Source organism: Manacus vitellinus, unplaced genomic scaffold (assembly GCF_001715985.3).
Source record: "Manacus vitellinus isolate BGI_N305 unplaced genomic scaffold, ASM171598v3 scaffold_30_pilon, whole genome shotgun sequence".
Lineage (NCBI taxonomy): Eukaryota > Metazoa > Chordata > Aves > Passeriformes > Pipridae > Manacus > Manacus vitellinus.
Window position 1 is genome coordinate 5,937,516 of NW_021940291.1, and position 15,182 is coordinate 5,952,697.

General features: G+C 48.6%; 1 protein-coding gene across 1 annotated transcript; it reads right to left on the reverse strand.

Annotated features, from left to right (window-relative positions):
* Window positions 1-2,021: 2,021 nt before the first annotated feature.
* NRIP3 (nuclear receptor interacting protein 3) lies at window positions 2,022-13,774 on the reverse strand. Its single transcript, XM_008929536.2, has 6 exons — window positions 13,371-13,774; window positions 6,718-6,897; window positions 6,004-6,086; window positions 2,687-2,826; window positions 2,226-2,278; window positions 2,022-2,123 (listed from the first exon to the last, which is right to left on the reverse strand). The coding sequence occupies exons 1-6, from the start codon at window positions 13,542-13,544 to the stop codon at window positions 2,022-2,024; spliced, it is 732 nt and encodes a 243-aa protein (XP_008927784.1). The 5' UTR covers window positions 13,545-13,774.
* Between the last annotated feature and the right edge of the window lie 1,408 nt (window positions 13,775-15,182).

The following is a 15,182-nucleotide window of genomic DNA, read 5'->3' on the forward strand; positions in this document are numbered from 1 at the left end:
TATGCCAACCCCACAGTGAGCTGGGGGCTGTGGAAGATCACCCTGGGAGCCCTCCCAAACCCTGTTTCTGTGCTTCTGCCACACCACTGCAGAGAACTCTCTAACCCATTAATAATTCTGCAATTGCTCTTTCTCATCAAGCCAGCAGTTGCATCCTTAATTACATGGCAACAATACTATGCTAACAGGATGAGCTGTAATTCCTAGGTGGTATTAACATTGTTATTTTGCTCTGAGTAACTTCCTGGTAATGGCCATTTGAATGTGGCAATATCAATTAAGTGAATATAAATGCTTAGTTCCTGGAAAAATCATTAATAAAAATCTCATTTTGATAGCCTCTAATGACAGCTAAATATAATTACTCATACGAGGCCACTATAAAAAGTATTTTTCTCATCAGAAGAAATTCATAAGGTTTTCCCAACTGTTTGTAATAAAGAGGACAGGTTATAGAAAAGTCCAGAAAATAAGCACACGTTTGTTTCTCAAAAAACATAGATAAACATGACAATATCTCTAAATTACTGGCTACAAACAGGATTTCATTTAGCTCTACTCAAGCTGTAGCCTAGTATAAATGTTGTCAAAGCAGCGCGCTGCTGTTTCATCTGGAACAGCTGCACAGGATTTCTTTGATGTCAAGCTCTTGTGTGTGGATGCTGTTTCAATTTCTCTTTACGCCTCCAAACTGCTGGAACAGGAGGGAGAAGACACTCAATAAAACAGGCATTTTTCATGAAAGATAAAAAAAAAGGTAGCATAATTTGCCCTTGAATGCAGTACTAAGAAATAATTTATCACTGCAGTGGCGACAGAACTCGACTGCATCTCTCGCATCCCTATTTCAAAGGAGACGGGGAAAATACCCAGTGGTTTTGCATGGTTCCCCCACAGTGCTGTACCTGGCATTCCCTGGGATCACACACTGCCAGCTCTCCTGGCCATTGGCTGTCCTGGGCATGCAGCAGGTGTACGTGTGCTCTCTTCCTGACTCCCTGTGCTAGTCCGTACATCCCTCAGGCACTCCCCGAGGACCATAAATACAATTAGCTGAGGAAGGTGTGCTCCTTCCCCGCTCCCACCCAGGCTCCTTGAGCTCAGTGGTGTCCAGCACAGCAGGCTGGAGCTGCACCGGGGCTGCAGGACATCCAAAATGACTGTGGCTGGTCGTGACAGGCAGCTAAAGAAGATGCTGACCTGCAACACCTGCCAAAGATGCTTTCTTAAGCAGTGAGGAAACGTTTTTTTGGGTTGCTCATCACTCAGCAACCACAAGTGCTGCCTGGGAAGGCACATTAAGTGCAAATCCCCCTCTCAGACACTCGGTGCCTGCCGGTTTCTTAAGTCAGAGGCAGGAACCAGTGATACATCTCTTATCCACAGCGCTCAGAGAGAAGGAGCCTCATGCTGTGCCTGGAAGGACAGGGTTTGCCCTGCCTGCTGCCTGCTTGCCTGCAGATCCAGGCACCACAGCTACACACATTTAGGAGGTATAGCATATATTTATCTTTTTGGGGGGAGATAAGGCTGAAAAAGTCCGGGACACCGGGAACAGCTGGCAGGAGGGCAGCTGGGGCAATGCGGGGAGAAGTGGCAACACCATTATCTCCAGGCAGGATCTCTCTCTCAAACATTGATGTGGGTTTACCAGCCTTGTTCTATAAATATTTTCCAGAAAAAGGTTTGTTTGGGAACAATGTCAAAGCAGAACTCAAGGAGTCTTCCAAGTGACCTCCAAAAAGTACGCTTCCTAAGGCATTTCCCTCTGCGTGTCTTTTCAGACGCTCACTTTGATGTGCAATGTTTACCAGAAAAAAAGCAGCAAAAGTTGACAAATGCTGCTGAAAAAGCCAGGGACTCCATTTCAAAACTAAATGAGTTGATGAAACAATTTCTGCCAGGGTCAGTGAGCTCTCTGTCTCCTGCAGCAGTGATCTGGGGGTTTCTGCATGCCCCTACTGGGGGGCACTGAGCCATCAGGCTCAGGGATGCACATGCAGCTCACCTCCCCAGCCAACTTACTGCTCTCCTGCCACAGCGCTGTCACTGCCCACAAATGGGATTTCTTCCCTGTCCGTCTTCCCCAGAACAAGGTGGTGCTTCTCCATGTTTATGACACACTGTAGAGAATAAATGCCTTTAGGTAAGAGGGAAAACCGCAATTCATAGTGGTCCCAGCTCCCCCACCAGCATGGGTAAGCACCCCGCTGGAAAACCCCTACCTTCAGAGACTTCAGTGTCTGCAGCCCAAAGGAGAAGGGTTTCTCATTGTCTTCTGAAAAAACATGACTATTCAGATTTATACATTCAAAATGCCCTCCTACGCTTTTTGTCAGTGACTCCATCCTTCCTTCATGGCTGCTCTGCTAAATAAAACCCTGTTTGTAAAGGGACTGAGTGACTCCAGAGGAGAAGATGATCAGAGAAGGGCAGGCAGATGCACCTACAGGGAGGTGCAGTGGTTGCTCCACTGGCGTGGCAGAGCAGAAGCCAAGCCTGGTGCCTCCAGCACAGCCCTGCTGGACACATCCTCCCTCCCTCCCGTTGAAGGGCCAAGCAGGGACTTTCTTTATTTTAGTTTTAACGTCTTTCTAAAACTTCATTTTTGCTGCTGGGGTAAGAGGGAGTAGAACCCCAGCCCATACCCAGAGGAACACACACACACACACACACACACACTCACCCACGACGAGGGCAGTGCACTCCACGGGAACCGCTCCCACCGTGAGGGCGAGACACTCGACCTGGCCGATGGCTTTCACCTTGTTCGGCAACGAAGCCATCTCGTCTTCGGCAGGGAGAGCTCTGAGATGCTCCTTTAACCTGTGCATTGAAAACACTTCTAACATCAAACAGCCACGGTTTGGCTGCTCCAGCAGGGAGCAAACAGTGTTTGGAGGGTACTTACACTGAAGTGCTCTTAGCTCGCTCATGTTACCAAGCTGTTATTGGAAAGCTGCTTCCCTGGCAGGTTGTCTGTGGATCCCTGCAGGCAGCCAGCAGCCCACACTCATAGACCATAGCACAACCCACAATGCCACTCTGGGGCTGCCCCAAGCACAGCTCTGTACTGGATTTTGGTTTTTACCTGAGGAATCTTTTTCCTACATTTCCTCAAGACTTTGGGAAGCTGTTGACATAAAATTGCTCCTAACGCAGTGTGGATGTAAGGAAGGGATAGTCCACTCCAGTTTCCACCAGTGGAGCTGACGACACCAACACTGTGTCCCCATGGAATCATAGAAATGTTAATGTTGGAACAGACCTCTAAGGTCATCAAGTCCAGCTGTCTACCCAGCATTGCCAAGCTCACTACTAAACCATGTCCCCAAGTGCCACATCCACACACTTTTTGAACACTTCCGTGGATGGAGATCACATCACTTCCTTGAGCAGCTTGTTCCAAGGCCTGACCATCCTTTCAGTGAAGAAATTTTTCCTAATATCCAAACTAAATCTCCCATGGCACAATTTGAGGCCATTTCCTCTGGTCCTGTCACTTGTTACCAGTGAGAAGAAACCAACTCCCACCTCACTAAAACCTCCTTTCAGGTAGTTGTAGAGAGTGATAAGGTGCCCCCTGAGCCTCCTTTGCCCCAGGCTAAACAACATGGCTCACAGCTGGGGCAACACACCCAATACACTTTTGTTAGTTTGTTAGGTGCTGCTGCTGGCTTTGTTCAGAGGAAATGGGGACAGATCAATCACATTCAGCCCAAGGAAAGGAAAAATGGATGTCAGAAATACCTCAGGTACAGTTTTCTCTTCTATCTACACCCTGGGAACCAGTCTGACAATACTGATTAATTATTTAGCTTCAGTTTCTCTTTTAAACTGAACAAGAATCTGATGGAAAGGCAGTTTGAGGCGCTGATGTCTCTCTCAGATAAAAGCCGTATCACTTTTCAGCTATTTGAGGTGCCTTTCTGCTGAGCCGCATTGCAGCACTGAGAGTGTGTGTGTGTATGTGTGTCTGTCTGTCCTGGGGGGACCAGCCCCCTCAGAGGCAGAAGCCCCAGGACAGAGGTGGGCATTGCCCACACCATTTGGCACAGGTACAGGGACTGGGAGAGGTAGCAGGGAGAAGGAGCTGAATCCTCTCTGCTGCTTTTTTGGGGACTGGCTTTTAAAATCAGTGGGAAAATATCAATGAGAAGTTTATGAGATCCTTGGCCTCCTCCTGTACCTACAGGGGATTTCTCACACTGTGGCAACCCGTGAGCTTATTCCACTCTCTCCCAAGGGAGAGACCTTGAGCGGCATCATGACAAGATGCAAAAAGGTTTTTGAAAGAGAAAGGAAGAACTGAGCCTGATCCTCAGACACCTACACGCTGCATTGAGGTGCTGAGTCCCCAGAGACCTGGGCAGCTGAGCCCATCCCCAGAGCTGCAGAGCCCCAGCTGCAGGCAGCAGCACACAGCAAAGCACACAGCAGGGCCTCTTCCTTCCCCTAAATGCAAAATCACCCAGCATGCCTCTTTCCTGCTGCTTTCCAGGGCTGGATTTAAACAAAACTCATGTTTTATCCTTGCCACTGGACTGCTTTGAAGTAGAACGTGCTGGAGCAGTGCCTGTTGTCGCACAGAACCTACCACAGTGACGGCAGAGCGAGCCAGGCATCAAAGCCCTGGTTTTAACCCACTTTGCTAATCTGGCTTTAGCCTCTGTCCCCAAAACCACAGACAGCAAAAGATCTGAAGGCAGCTGCCTGTGAGGTAGCCCTGCCTGCTGTGTGCCCTGGCTGGCAGCCCATTTGGGATGGGTGTCCCTCTGCCTGCACACGCAGTGGGTCTCCGGCACACACACTGGTGTCCCTGGGGTCCCAGCCTGCAGGAACCACAGCTTACTCATCACTGAGGAGTAACACCAGGGAGGGACATGGGCCTTGTAACTGCAGCTGCCTGGCTGATTGCTACAAGAGTGATCTCGCTCAGATCAGGAGGGAATCCCCAAAACCAGAGAGCAGAAAACAGGGTATAACCTGTTTCTTCAGCAGTCTTTGAAGGGCAGCTCTGCTGCAGCAGACCAGTGCTGCAAGAACTACACTGGCCACACATAAGTAACACAGGGAGCAGATGAACTGTCACAGAGCATCACTGTGAGACTTAGAGGAGTAGAGCAGCCAGTACAGCATCTTGCTGTACTGAGAACCCCTCCAAATGCACTGTGACCATCCCTAAGCTTGGCTGAGCTGCTCCACAGATTGTGACAAGGTTGCAGGAAGTACAGCCACCTTCCAGCCACTAAACTGCAAATAAGTAATTAACGTTGGCACCACTCATTCAGGGCCATGCAGTAGTGCTCAGGGAGCAGGTACAATTGTTTTTTGCATAATCGCTGCAAGTTAGCTACAAAAAGCAATGACTCCATGGCAATAAAGTGCCAAAATCAGCTTGATACCCTGTGAGCTGATGCCTGATTCTGCTCCTCAGAGATCAGAGAGAGTTTTGTTGCAAATGGCTGGCAGTCACCTCCCTAACACTCCATAAATATATTTCATTTGCTTTTAACCCCGAAAAATTTGTTGTTGGGATCAGCATCAGACACCAAATTCCGAACACATTCATCCACACAGCTCCTTTACACCGGGTGCTGGGGCCAGCAGTGCTGCAGCCACCAGTGGGACCATGGGCAGCAGCCAGGTCCCTGCCTTGACACAGGGACCTGCAAAGCTGCAGCCCCACACCTGCCCCAGGGACTTAGAAGGCTGAGGGAGGTTCAGCTATTTCGTGAGGCACTGAATGACAAACAGGCTGAAAGAAACAAACTGAAAAAACACAGATGCATCCAACCCTCTGAAGGGATTCCCTCCCTGCCATTTAAGACTGGGCTAGAATTTGGTTGTAACAGGAGGCTCAGGGGCTTGCCCAGGCACAGCCCAAAGCACTCTCTTCCAGAACAGTCATCACTGGGGTGAGCAAAGCCTCAGCCCCAGGAGCATTCCCTGTGCTGCCAGGTGCCATGTTCCCACAACACAGAAATCCAGCTGGATACTTACCCTAACCTGTCCAGGCAGGCAGACGACATGAGGTTGTGTTGTGAGCCAGTGTCCACCACAGCCTTCAGCTCCTGCCCTGCACACTGCAATAGCAAGAAGAGATGGGAGATGATGTGTGGAGTGCAGGATGAGTGCAGGGTGTCCAAGGTCTCCATTCTGCACACACCAGTCCCCATCAAATCTCCTCATGCCAGGCCATCCCTTCTGCACTGCACACTTAGATGTGTGCTGGGTCCTGAGCTCTCCCGGGGCCTTTTACCCCTGCAGAGAGCAGAAAGAGCAGCCCCAGGAAGGGGGAGATATTGCAGAGAGTGGGAAATACAAAAAAGCATGGGGATAAGAAGGAGAAATGTGAAATTACCCTTGGGTAAGAAAAAAGGGATGGCACTTGAGGAAAACAAATAGGCTATGAACACAGGGATTTGCCATGGATAATTATGCCTCAGTATTTCAGCATGCTGCCCCACCCTAGCTACCCTCTCCACCCTGATGTGTGAGGGAAGACATTCATCAGATCAGTTTGTTCTGTGGTATCAGGTGGCTGTCTCTGCCACAACAGCCCAGAGCTGCAGAGATAATGCATCCCCACAGCTGTGACAGTCCCGAGGGAGCACAACCTTAACCAGGAAACATGGAGAACAAGAGCACAGCTTGAGGGTGTCAGAAATAAAAGTTGTGGGAAAAACCCCCAAAAGACTGGGGATGGACTATTACCTGGCAGCTCACTATTATGAGCTCTTCATCCTCCGTTTTTTCTGAGCTTCCCAGTTTGGTTTGATTCAGCTTGTTGGTCTGTGGTGGGATATCACCCTTCGGAGACCAGCAGCCTCGGCTGCTTCGTAACTTTGATAAGTTTGTCTCCATCAGGCGTTTCTGCAGGATATTATGTGGTTGCTTTAAGAGAACACACACAGAAGAGCAGAGTGAAGTCAGAGGAAAGCCACAGTGACCTGCGTCACCAGCCTGCCTGTGGTGCCCACGGGCCAGCACTGCTCTCACAGGAGGGATGCCCTAAAGTGTCACTCTCCCTGATTCCTAGACTACAAGTACTCTTCCTAGACATCTCTAGCTTACCTGGCTTGGACTAAAGAGAACTGTTTTTTATTGTGCAGGGAATAATACTTCCAAAATATTAACCAGAATTTGGAGGGATGCCTTTTTTTCCAAACTCAAGTTCAAGATTTGATTGCATATAGGAATCAAAACAAGTCCAGCTTTTTCAAGTTAGTGTTTCAGCCATAATTGCCTCCATCTCTTGATAAGGATGTTGGGAATTCTGTAGTGATGTGAAAAATGAAGATGTAACAAATTACCTTTCCAATTAAATTCACCAGCTAATTATGAAGAAGATCTATGACCTGGTCTAAAATTGCCCTATGTATTTCTTTGCTACGTTTTAGCTGCTAAGGGTAAGTGGGACCAATCCTGAGGGGCATGCCAGCAGAGAACAGTGAGAGGAAGAGAAGGGGTAAGCTAGTCTGAGGTAGGTAGCTAGGCAGGTATTCTCCCAGGAACACCCAGCTTCATGCAGCAGCTTCTTGCTTTCTCTGTCATTTCCATTTGCTCTGCAAGAAGCATGCTGCCTCTCAAAATCTCCTCCAACCGCTTTCCCAAAAGCCTTTTTATGTTTAATGTTTGCCACAGATGGATGCACATACTCTGCTGGAGGTGAAATTACTCTGCTTGATTATCTGCTCATTTCTCTGCCCTGCTAATCTGCCCTCCCCATTACTCCTTTCCTTTGGATTTTAATTTGTCCACAGTGAGACATTCTTAATGGCTTATTCCTGAATTTTTGCATTCAAATTAAATATGCCTGTGTGTCTGCAGAGACATCTGAACAAGCAAACCTCCTCATCCCAGGAGAATTTCAGATTCAGGATAACTTTGAAAACCTGGGGCCATGGCTCCCTTAGCTGGCCAGCGCACACCCTTGTGCACAGCATCTTGTCTGTGCAGCATGTTAAATAACAGCACTTAGACAAGTCTAATGCAACCTGGCATCATCCTAAAATAACTGCAGCCATGTTAGCGCTTCAGATCCTGCTCTAGGCACAACATGGGTGGTTACACTGGACCTGACTGATGAGGTTGGGCAGATACATCCAGCACCAGTGGTCACCGGGACATGTCATCTCCTTTTGCCCCCAGTTTTTGCTGTCCTTATTTCTGCGTGCAACCTGTGACTTGAAATTAAACTCCATGACCATTTTGGGCTGCAGGTGCTGTGTCTGACCACCACGACAGAGAGCATGTCCTGTGTGCAGGCAATAACACAGCCACTGTCATGGTGGGGAGGAATCAGACCTGACATTGTGCTGCCTCCTTCATGCTCTGCTCCAGTGACCACCAGCCTTCCCAGTGAGACCGAACAGCAGGAACCAGTGATGCTTAACTAGATTAAAGGCAGGCAGACTGGCTGGACTATCCCTGTGTGCAGGGGCAAGCAAATCAGTTTGGAAGCGAGGACTCCCTTATATGAGGCAGAAGTCGAGATGCACAGTCAGCGCTGTGATCACCTCCAATGCTCCGCATCCGAGCGAAAATGCAAGCCAAGGCTTGCTGACAGTGGATGGGATGTCCTTCTTACCCTTTGTGTATGCCTGCAGCTCAGGAATACATTTGGAGGATTAATTCTTCACATCGTTAAAAAAAAAAAAAAAAAAGTGAAAAAAGAAGGGATATTGGACTGTAAAAGTAGATGGGTGAAGTTCACCCAGCTTTGACCCAGCTGGCCAAAAGACAGCTTGTCATACACTGGCCAATTCCTCATGCTCAGCCCCATTCAGCCAGGACCAAGAGAAATTTCTGAATGGCATCATCCAGGACAGTCTGGTTACTCTTCTGATCTGTCTGGCCTCAATCACCAGCACACTCCTCATTGCTCCCTTAACTGTCATCTACCCTTGAACTAAACCTAAATTTTTTTAACTACAAGTTCTCCTATGGATTGCTAACTAGTAACATACATGGGTTTTCTGAGACCCTGGTTTTAGGAATCCTATGTGGGATCCATTACCAAAAGGAAAAAGTTCATTACTTAGTGAAGATGAGTTACCATCACAAACAGGATTGTCTTTTGCTGACACTTGCTCTTCTGAAAATCACAGCAAATTCTGCCTGTGGGGAGACAAATGCTCCTTACATTGTGCTCCAGTACAGAAATAATCTAGCAAGAGGGGGCTGAAAACGCTCCCTACAGCACCATCCTGTCTCAGGCTATTAATTAGTTTGCTTTAACTTGTGTTTCCCTCGACTCTTGTGCAACAGAGTGAGGGATGTTAGTCATGGAAATGACTCAAGTGATGGACACATACTTGGTAAACAGATAACGTGTCAGGGAACATTTGCAAATGCACATTTTGCTGGCAAACTGCAAGTGGACCATGTCTGGGAGGGAGGGAGAGGAGAAAAACCTCCCTGTGACAGCAGTGGAGAAGGCAGCTGTGTTCTCCCTCCAGTGAGGGCCAGCCACAGAACCAGGAACAGTATTTGAAGTAACTCAGACTATCTGGTACTGTATTCGCGTGCTTTGCACAAACCTGGTGAATGTTTTATAAAATGTTACATTTCATTGTGCCAGTGCAAAAATATTTCCTAGTATCATTCAGCACCACATAAATACAAACCAGAATTTTTTTCTTATCTCCCTTTCCAACTCAGACTTTGCAAAAACCTGTAATCCCCTAAAAATGTCAAAGTAGAAACCCAAAGAAGCAAGTGGAGACACAGCTTTTGCTTAACCTATTTACCACTGTCTGTCAAAAATACAAATAATTCTGCCCAGTTTTGTTTCTCTCTGATGTATAAGCAAGTGCATTGCTGCAGTTTGCAATCTCTCTCTCTCTCTCTCTGGCAGTTTTCCCACTATTTTGGCTTCTAGATCTGGGGATAACAAGACCCATCAACAACAGTTTCACTAGGTGCAGATGAAAGTCAGGGAACATGCTGGCTCTTCCCCACCCCAAACCCATCTCAAGGGGTTTGCCTTCTCTTCTGTACCTAAACAGTAGGGGGGAAAAAAAGGGGGGTTAATGCACCAATGGAGCTAAGCCCAAGAAATAACCAATTTCTCTCTCTCCTTCCCATCCTTCATCCAAATACGTCTTCTACCAGCATCCTGTGCTCGTGTGCTGTCAGTCCCACTCACAGGGGGATAAGAGATGGGATAATAGCTGCCCCCTGCACCCCTGGGTGCCCAGACAGCAGCCAGGTCTCTGAGCAAGACAGTGCATGTATCATCAAAGATTTTTGCATTTCAACCAAGACACAGCAAATCCAGGGACGTGGGAAAAGTGGGGACAACTGAATGCACAGCAATTAACAGCAGTGTTGCAACCACCTACAGAGGCCAGTGCCATGGGGACACCCAGAGTTGTCCTGATGGTGCCCAGGGGAGGCTCTGAGGGCATGCTGGAAGGGGGAAATGCTTTTTGTTGTTGTCATTGCTATTTATAACTTTGTTTCCCAGCTTGTGACGAGATGCGGGACTGTTTCAACTAACGCCCCTTCAAACTGGTTCGGCAGCTCTCGAGGTGAAGGAGAAGTGTCAGAGCACCAGGAGGAGCTGCCAACAGCCAGCACACCCTGTCCAAGTTGGGAAGGGGGTCACGGTTACCATGTCAGGAAGCCCACATCCCAGCTAAGGACCATATCGTGCCAGTTTTCTGGGCTTCAGGGAAGAGGCTAATAGGCACCAAAACAAAACTATTTCTACTCTGTATATCCAGCCCTACATTTGCCAAATTCAATGTAGGCTATGCTATGTTGTAGTTTGGTCTTACACTAGGCAGAGTGAAGTATGTAAAGGGAGGAAGGAGCTAGAATTCGATCTGAGCCAGAGTAATACACTGACAATTATCATAAGCTTAACACAGATCATTACAAGTATTTATCAAACCTGCCTGTACATGGTATCACCAGGAGAGATGCTTCAGGAGCTGAGTAAAACTGGGAGATGCCAGTGCACCCACCCTGGTGACCTGCTGCTCCTTTGCTGTGCACAGTACCCCCTGCTCTATGGCCAAAAGGAAGGGGATTTCTCCCCAAAATCAGAGTGTTTGCTGCCAGCTCCCACCCTGACAGACAGGATCTGTTTTCACCACCTGTCCCCGTCTCTGGGGAGCTGTTACCTCCTCTCTTCTCCAGGGCTGCTGGAAAACCCCATTGGAAACCCTGCATTAATAACGCCGGTCACGTCAGAAGCCCCTCTGCCCACGTCACCACAGTTGTCACGCAGCCTCAGGCATGAGAACGTGCTGCTTTGTGAGGAGGTGTGCAGTTATTCACAAGAAAGGCGTGCAAATGCCTTAGGCAAAGACCTCTGATGCCCTGAGCCTCCTGACCACGCAGCTCAGCCCCTCTGGACGCAGACCTCTCAATTTGGGGCCATGTCAAGGTAGGGGCCCAATTTTAGAGGTGCTTCTGCAGGCTCAGAGATAACAATTTCCTGCTCCTCCCAGGGACAACTCTTGTGACATCCAGGCAGCTGTTATAGCTGGAGATACACGGTGGGTCCACCCCAGATGTGTGTGGTGTGAGCGTGGTGGTGCCCACAGCATCACTTCGCTGTGACATGACCTGCTGCAACATCCTGGAAATTCATGGTGTCTTCTCCGGTGCTGTGGGAAGGGGCCTGGGCATCTGCCAGTGCTGTCACTTTGGGGACTCCCCACACAGCCCACGGGGGTCCCTGTGGCCAAGGGAGCCCTGGCCACATGTGCACACTGTCCCATTAGCCCCTGCTGTGGCCTGGGGACAAGGGGGTTTTTGCGTTGGGTTGGCCCATACCAGCTCAGTTCCCACCCCATCCCGAGCCAGAGACCCAGCACAGCCAGGGTAGCCAGGATGGGCAGTGCCATGCCGCACCTTCTTTCTTCCTTGGAGCTATGGACCTCCCCAAGACTTTGCAATATCCCTGGAGAGAGCCCCCCACATGGACCCTTCTTGCAGGAGCTGTGGGTGCAGCAGGGGTGATGCTGCAGCCATGGCTCAGCCAGTGTGGGCACAGGAGCAGGGAGCAAACCTCGGATGACGTTTCTGTAACCAAGGTGGTGGTAAGGAGCCCCATGCTCTGCCCCTGGTGCTGGGACAAAACCTGGTCCTGGCTGCTGTGGGGCCAAGGACTTCAGTGCCCAGTGCCCCTGGCTCCTGTTACCTGTTGCTTCTTTTCTGGGTAGAGCACAAAACCTGTCACCAGGCACTCAACCCGGCACACTGGGGGTCACTGAGCCACCACATGTTATTTAGACTTTGAAGGTAATAGTAATAACAACACCATCACGCTCTGAAAGGCGTTTTGTAGCTCCCCATGGGAGAGCTGCAATTCAGTGGTGACCAGGAAAGCTCCTTCTGAGCCTTTCTCTGGGCAGGACCCTCACTTCCTACAACTGCAAAACATTTAGGATGTCAAAACAATCACCTCCATGCGCACTGCAGAGAACAGCCAACTCATTCCACTTGTCTCAGGCAGGCAGAGCCAAGCCTAACCCAGCTGAGCAGGAAGGCTGTGACAGAACAAAACTACGCCACTAAAAATAAAAAGATGCACTTTTTTCCCCCATAAAATCCATATCAAGCACTGAAAAAAAGCAAAAAATATTGTTTTACAGGGTGCAACAATTTTGCAACCATTGACCAAAAAAAAAGTAAAGGAGCTTTAGGATATATTTTCTAGATTTTGTTCCTTATGTCAGAACTTTTGATGTAACATTTAAGTATCCTTCCCATTAGAGAAAGTTCAAACATTTGCATACATAAGTATTTAGAAACGCTCTCCAGCCCCTGTACATGATGAGTAATGTCATATGTCAAGTACAGGATCACATGGATTACTGTAGATGTAAATATTTTAAACCCAAAATTATGTATCTTTATTTTATTAAAAAATCCATATATGCATGTCTTTATCAAAGCATGATCATGACAGTTTTATATTTTGAAATAATAGTGACTGGACTTTACTGAATGTTTATGATTACGTGTTGTGCCTACATACACATCACAGGCAAACACATGTGTTTGCATGCATGTATTATATGAAGCCATTTTGGCTTACTCTGATTCAGAGAAGATTTTTGTACTGCAAATGATATCACATTTTCATGCCAAAGTGAAAAAGAAATTAAAAGCTTTTAGATCTGAGTGCCAGGTGTCTGGAAGCACCTACTAGAAGAAGGCAACTCTGGTTATAGCTAACATCATATTTGTACTCCCTTCCTTTCACATATAAAAGTCTCATTTTTTAAAATGAGTTTCCACAAGCAGCCAACTTCTCCTCCCAACAGAAAAATGGCACGAAGACAAAATAAAGACACTGCCCTACCAGCTTCTTAAGTCTCCTTCCAGTAAACACAACAAAGCCTTACAGTATCTTTCGAAGTCCCCAGCTTCTTCAGCCCATCCAGAGGGAGGAGATCTGCAGAATCCTTGTGAATAAACTGAACCGCCTGCTTCATCCTCCTCTGCTGGCGGAGAGACGCCGCTTCCCTTATCTCCACTTCTTTTCTGCTCGGCTCTGTCAGGATACCCGAATAAAACATCTTTGCGCCCGCGTATGGCTCGCTCCCTGAAGATGCGCCGCTCGCAGAGATGGAGCCGGGGAGATGCTTTATCGGCCGCTCTTTATATCCGGAGCCTGGTGACGTTTGGAGACCGGCAGGTGCTCGGGCCGGCGCCGAGGGAAGGAGGGGTTGGGCACATCGCAGTACGCTGCACAAACAACGCCGGGGGAGATCAGGCTCGGTCTAAGGGAATAAATCGGCGCCGTTCCTCCCCGCTGCCTCTCCGGAAAGCACGATGAGGCACAGGCGTTCGACGGCTCTCAAAAGTCCTCCAGCAGCCTCCTGGACAGAAAGGAGCACCGGCATGGGGCTTCGAGAGCTGCAAACAGCCCCAGGAGCCAGCACACCTCCCAGGCAGCCCCTGCAGGCGCGGCTGCTGTCTGCAGTGTCAGACAGGTGACGGCTGCCCAGCACCCATGAGGTCCTGGGTGCCGCTGCCCCCCAGGGCTGGGGGGTCTGCAGAGTCAGACGGGTGACGGCTGCCCAGCACCCATGAGGTCCTGGGTGCCGCTGCCCCCCGGGGCTGGGGGGATGCAGCCCCACAGAGACTGTGCAACTGGCCATGCTGAGCTTTGCTGCCTTACCCCTGGGGCTGGAAGGGTCAGGGCAGGCTCTGGATGCCCCTGGCCTCACCAGAGCGTTGCTGGCACTGATCTGCATCATCACTGTCTACTCAAGTCCCCAGGCAGACTGTCGCAAAAATTGTCCCAGCCAAATTGGAGAGCCTTAAATGTGGTTTTTCACAGGATTTCTACCCCCATCAAATATTCAGGTGCAGCATAATTTGACTAATCATTAGCATTCCCACTACTGATCATGAATCAGCTTTGCAAAGCAGCTAGTTTTGCAGCTTTCTTACTGCTTGTCTAATGATCCAGATGTCGCTGGAGTCAGTCTTGCTCTAGTTACTTATCTCTGAAACACCCCCAGCACTTTCTTGGATCAAAGACATGTTAGAGGATGATGATGCTGGCATTGCCACGGCTGTCCAGGGGTATCATTATCCTTCATGGGCAACTCTAGGCTCCCAAGAAGCAAAGTCCTTATTTCTAGGACCAGGCTGTCCTTTAACTTGTTTTACTTAAAGCAATAACTTGAACAATACTGCAGTCTCCAGTAAAATTCTACTACCTCTTTACATTACAGCATGCAACGTGAACTGATATACATTAACAACTAAATACACTTTCATACTAAAAAGACTGATTGATATAATAGTGAGAGAAGGAATATTTCTTAACAGCACATGTAGATTTCTTCCACTACAACAGTGAGTGAAGGCAGCAGGTGCTCACCTGGACTTTCTGCCTTCCAAGCAATTTGTTGCAGGGAACAGGTGCAGAAAAAATGCAGCTATGCCTCAGATAGATAGTACAGATCTGGAAACAATCCACGTGGGTTTACATCTTGTTAAACTAAGAGAAAACTTTGATGCACTAGGTAAAGCACGAGAAAAGCAGAGCTTAGCCCAGGATTTATGCCAAGTTTGACTTCCAAGGCTCTTCTACCTTTGTGAGGAACTGGGGCATTTACCCAGTTATGCTCTTCCCCACCAGCAGAGCCTGGACTCACACTGTCCATCATCAAGACACCACCAGTCTTTGGCCAGCTTCAGGG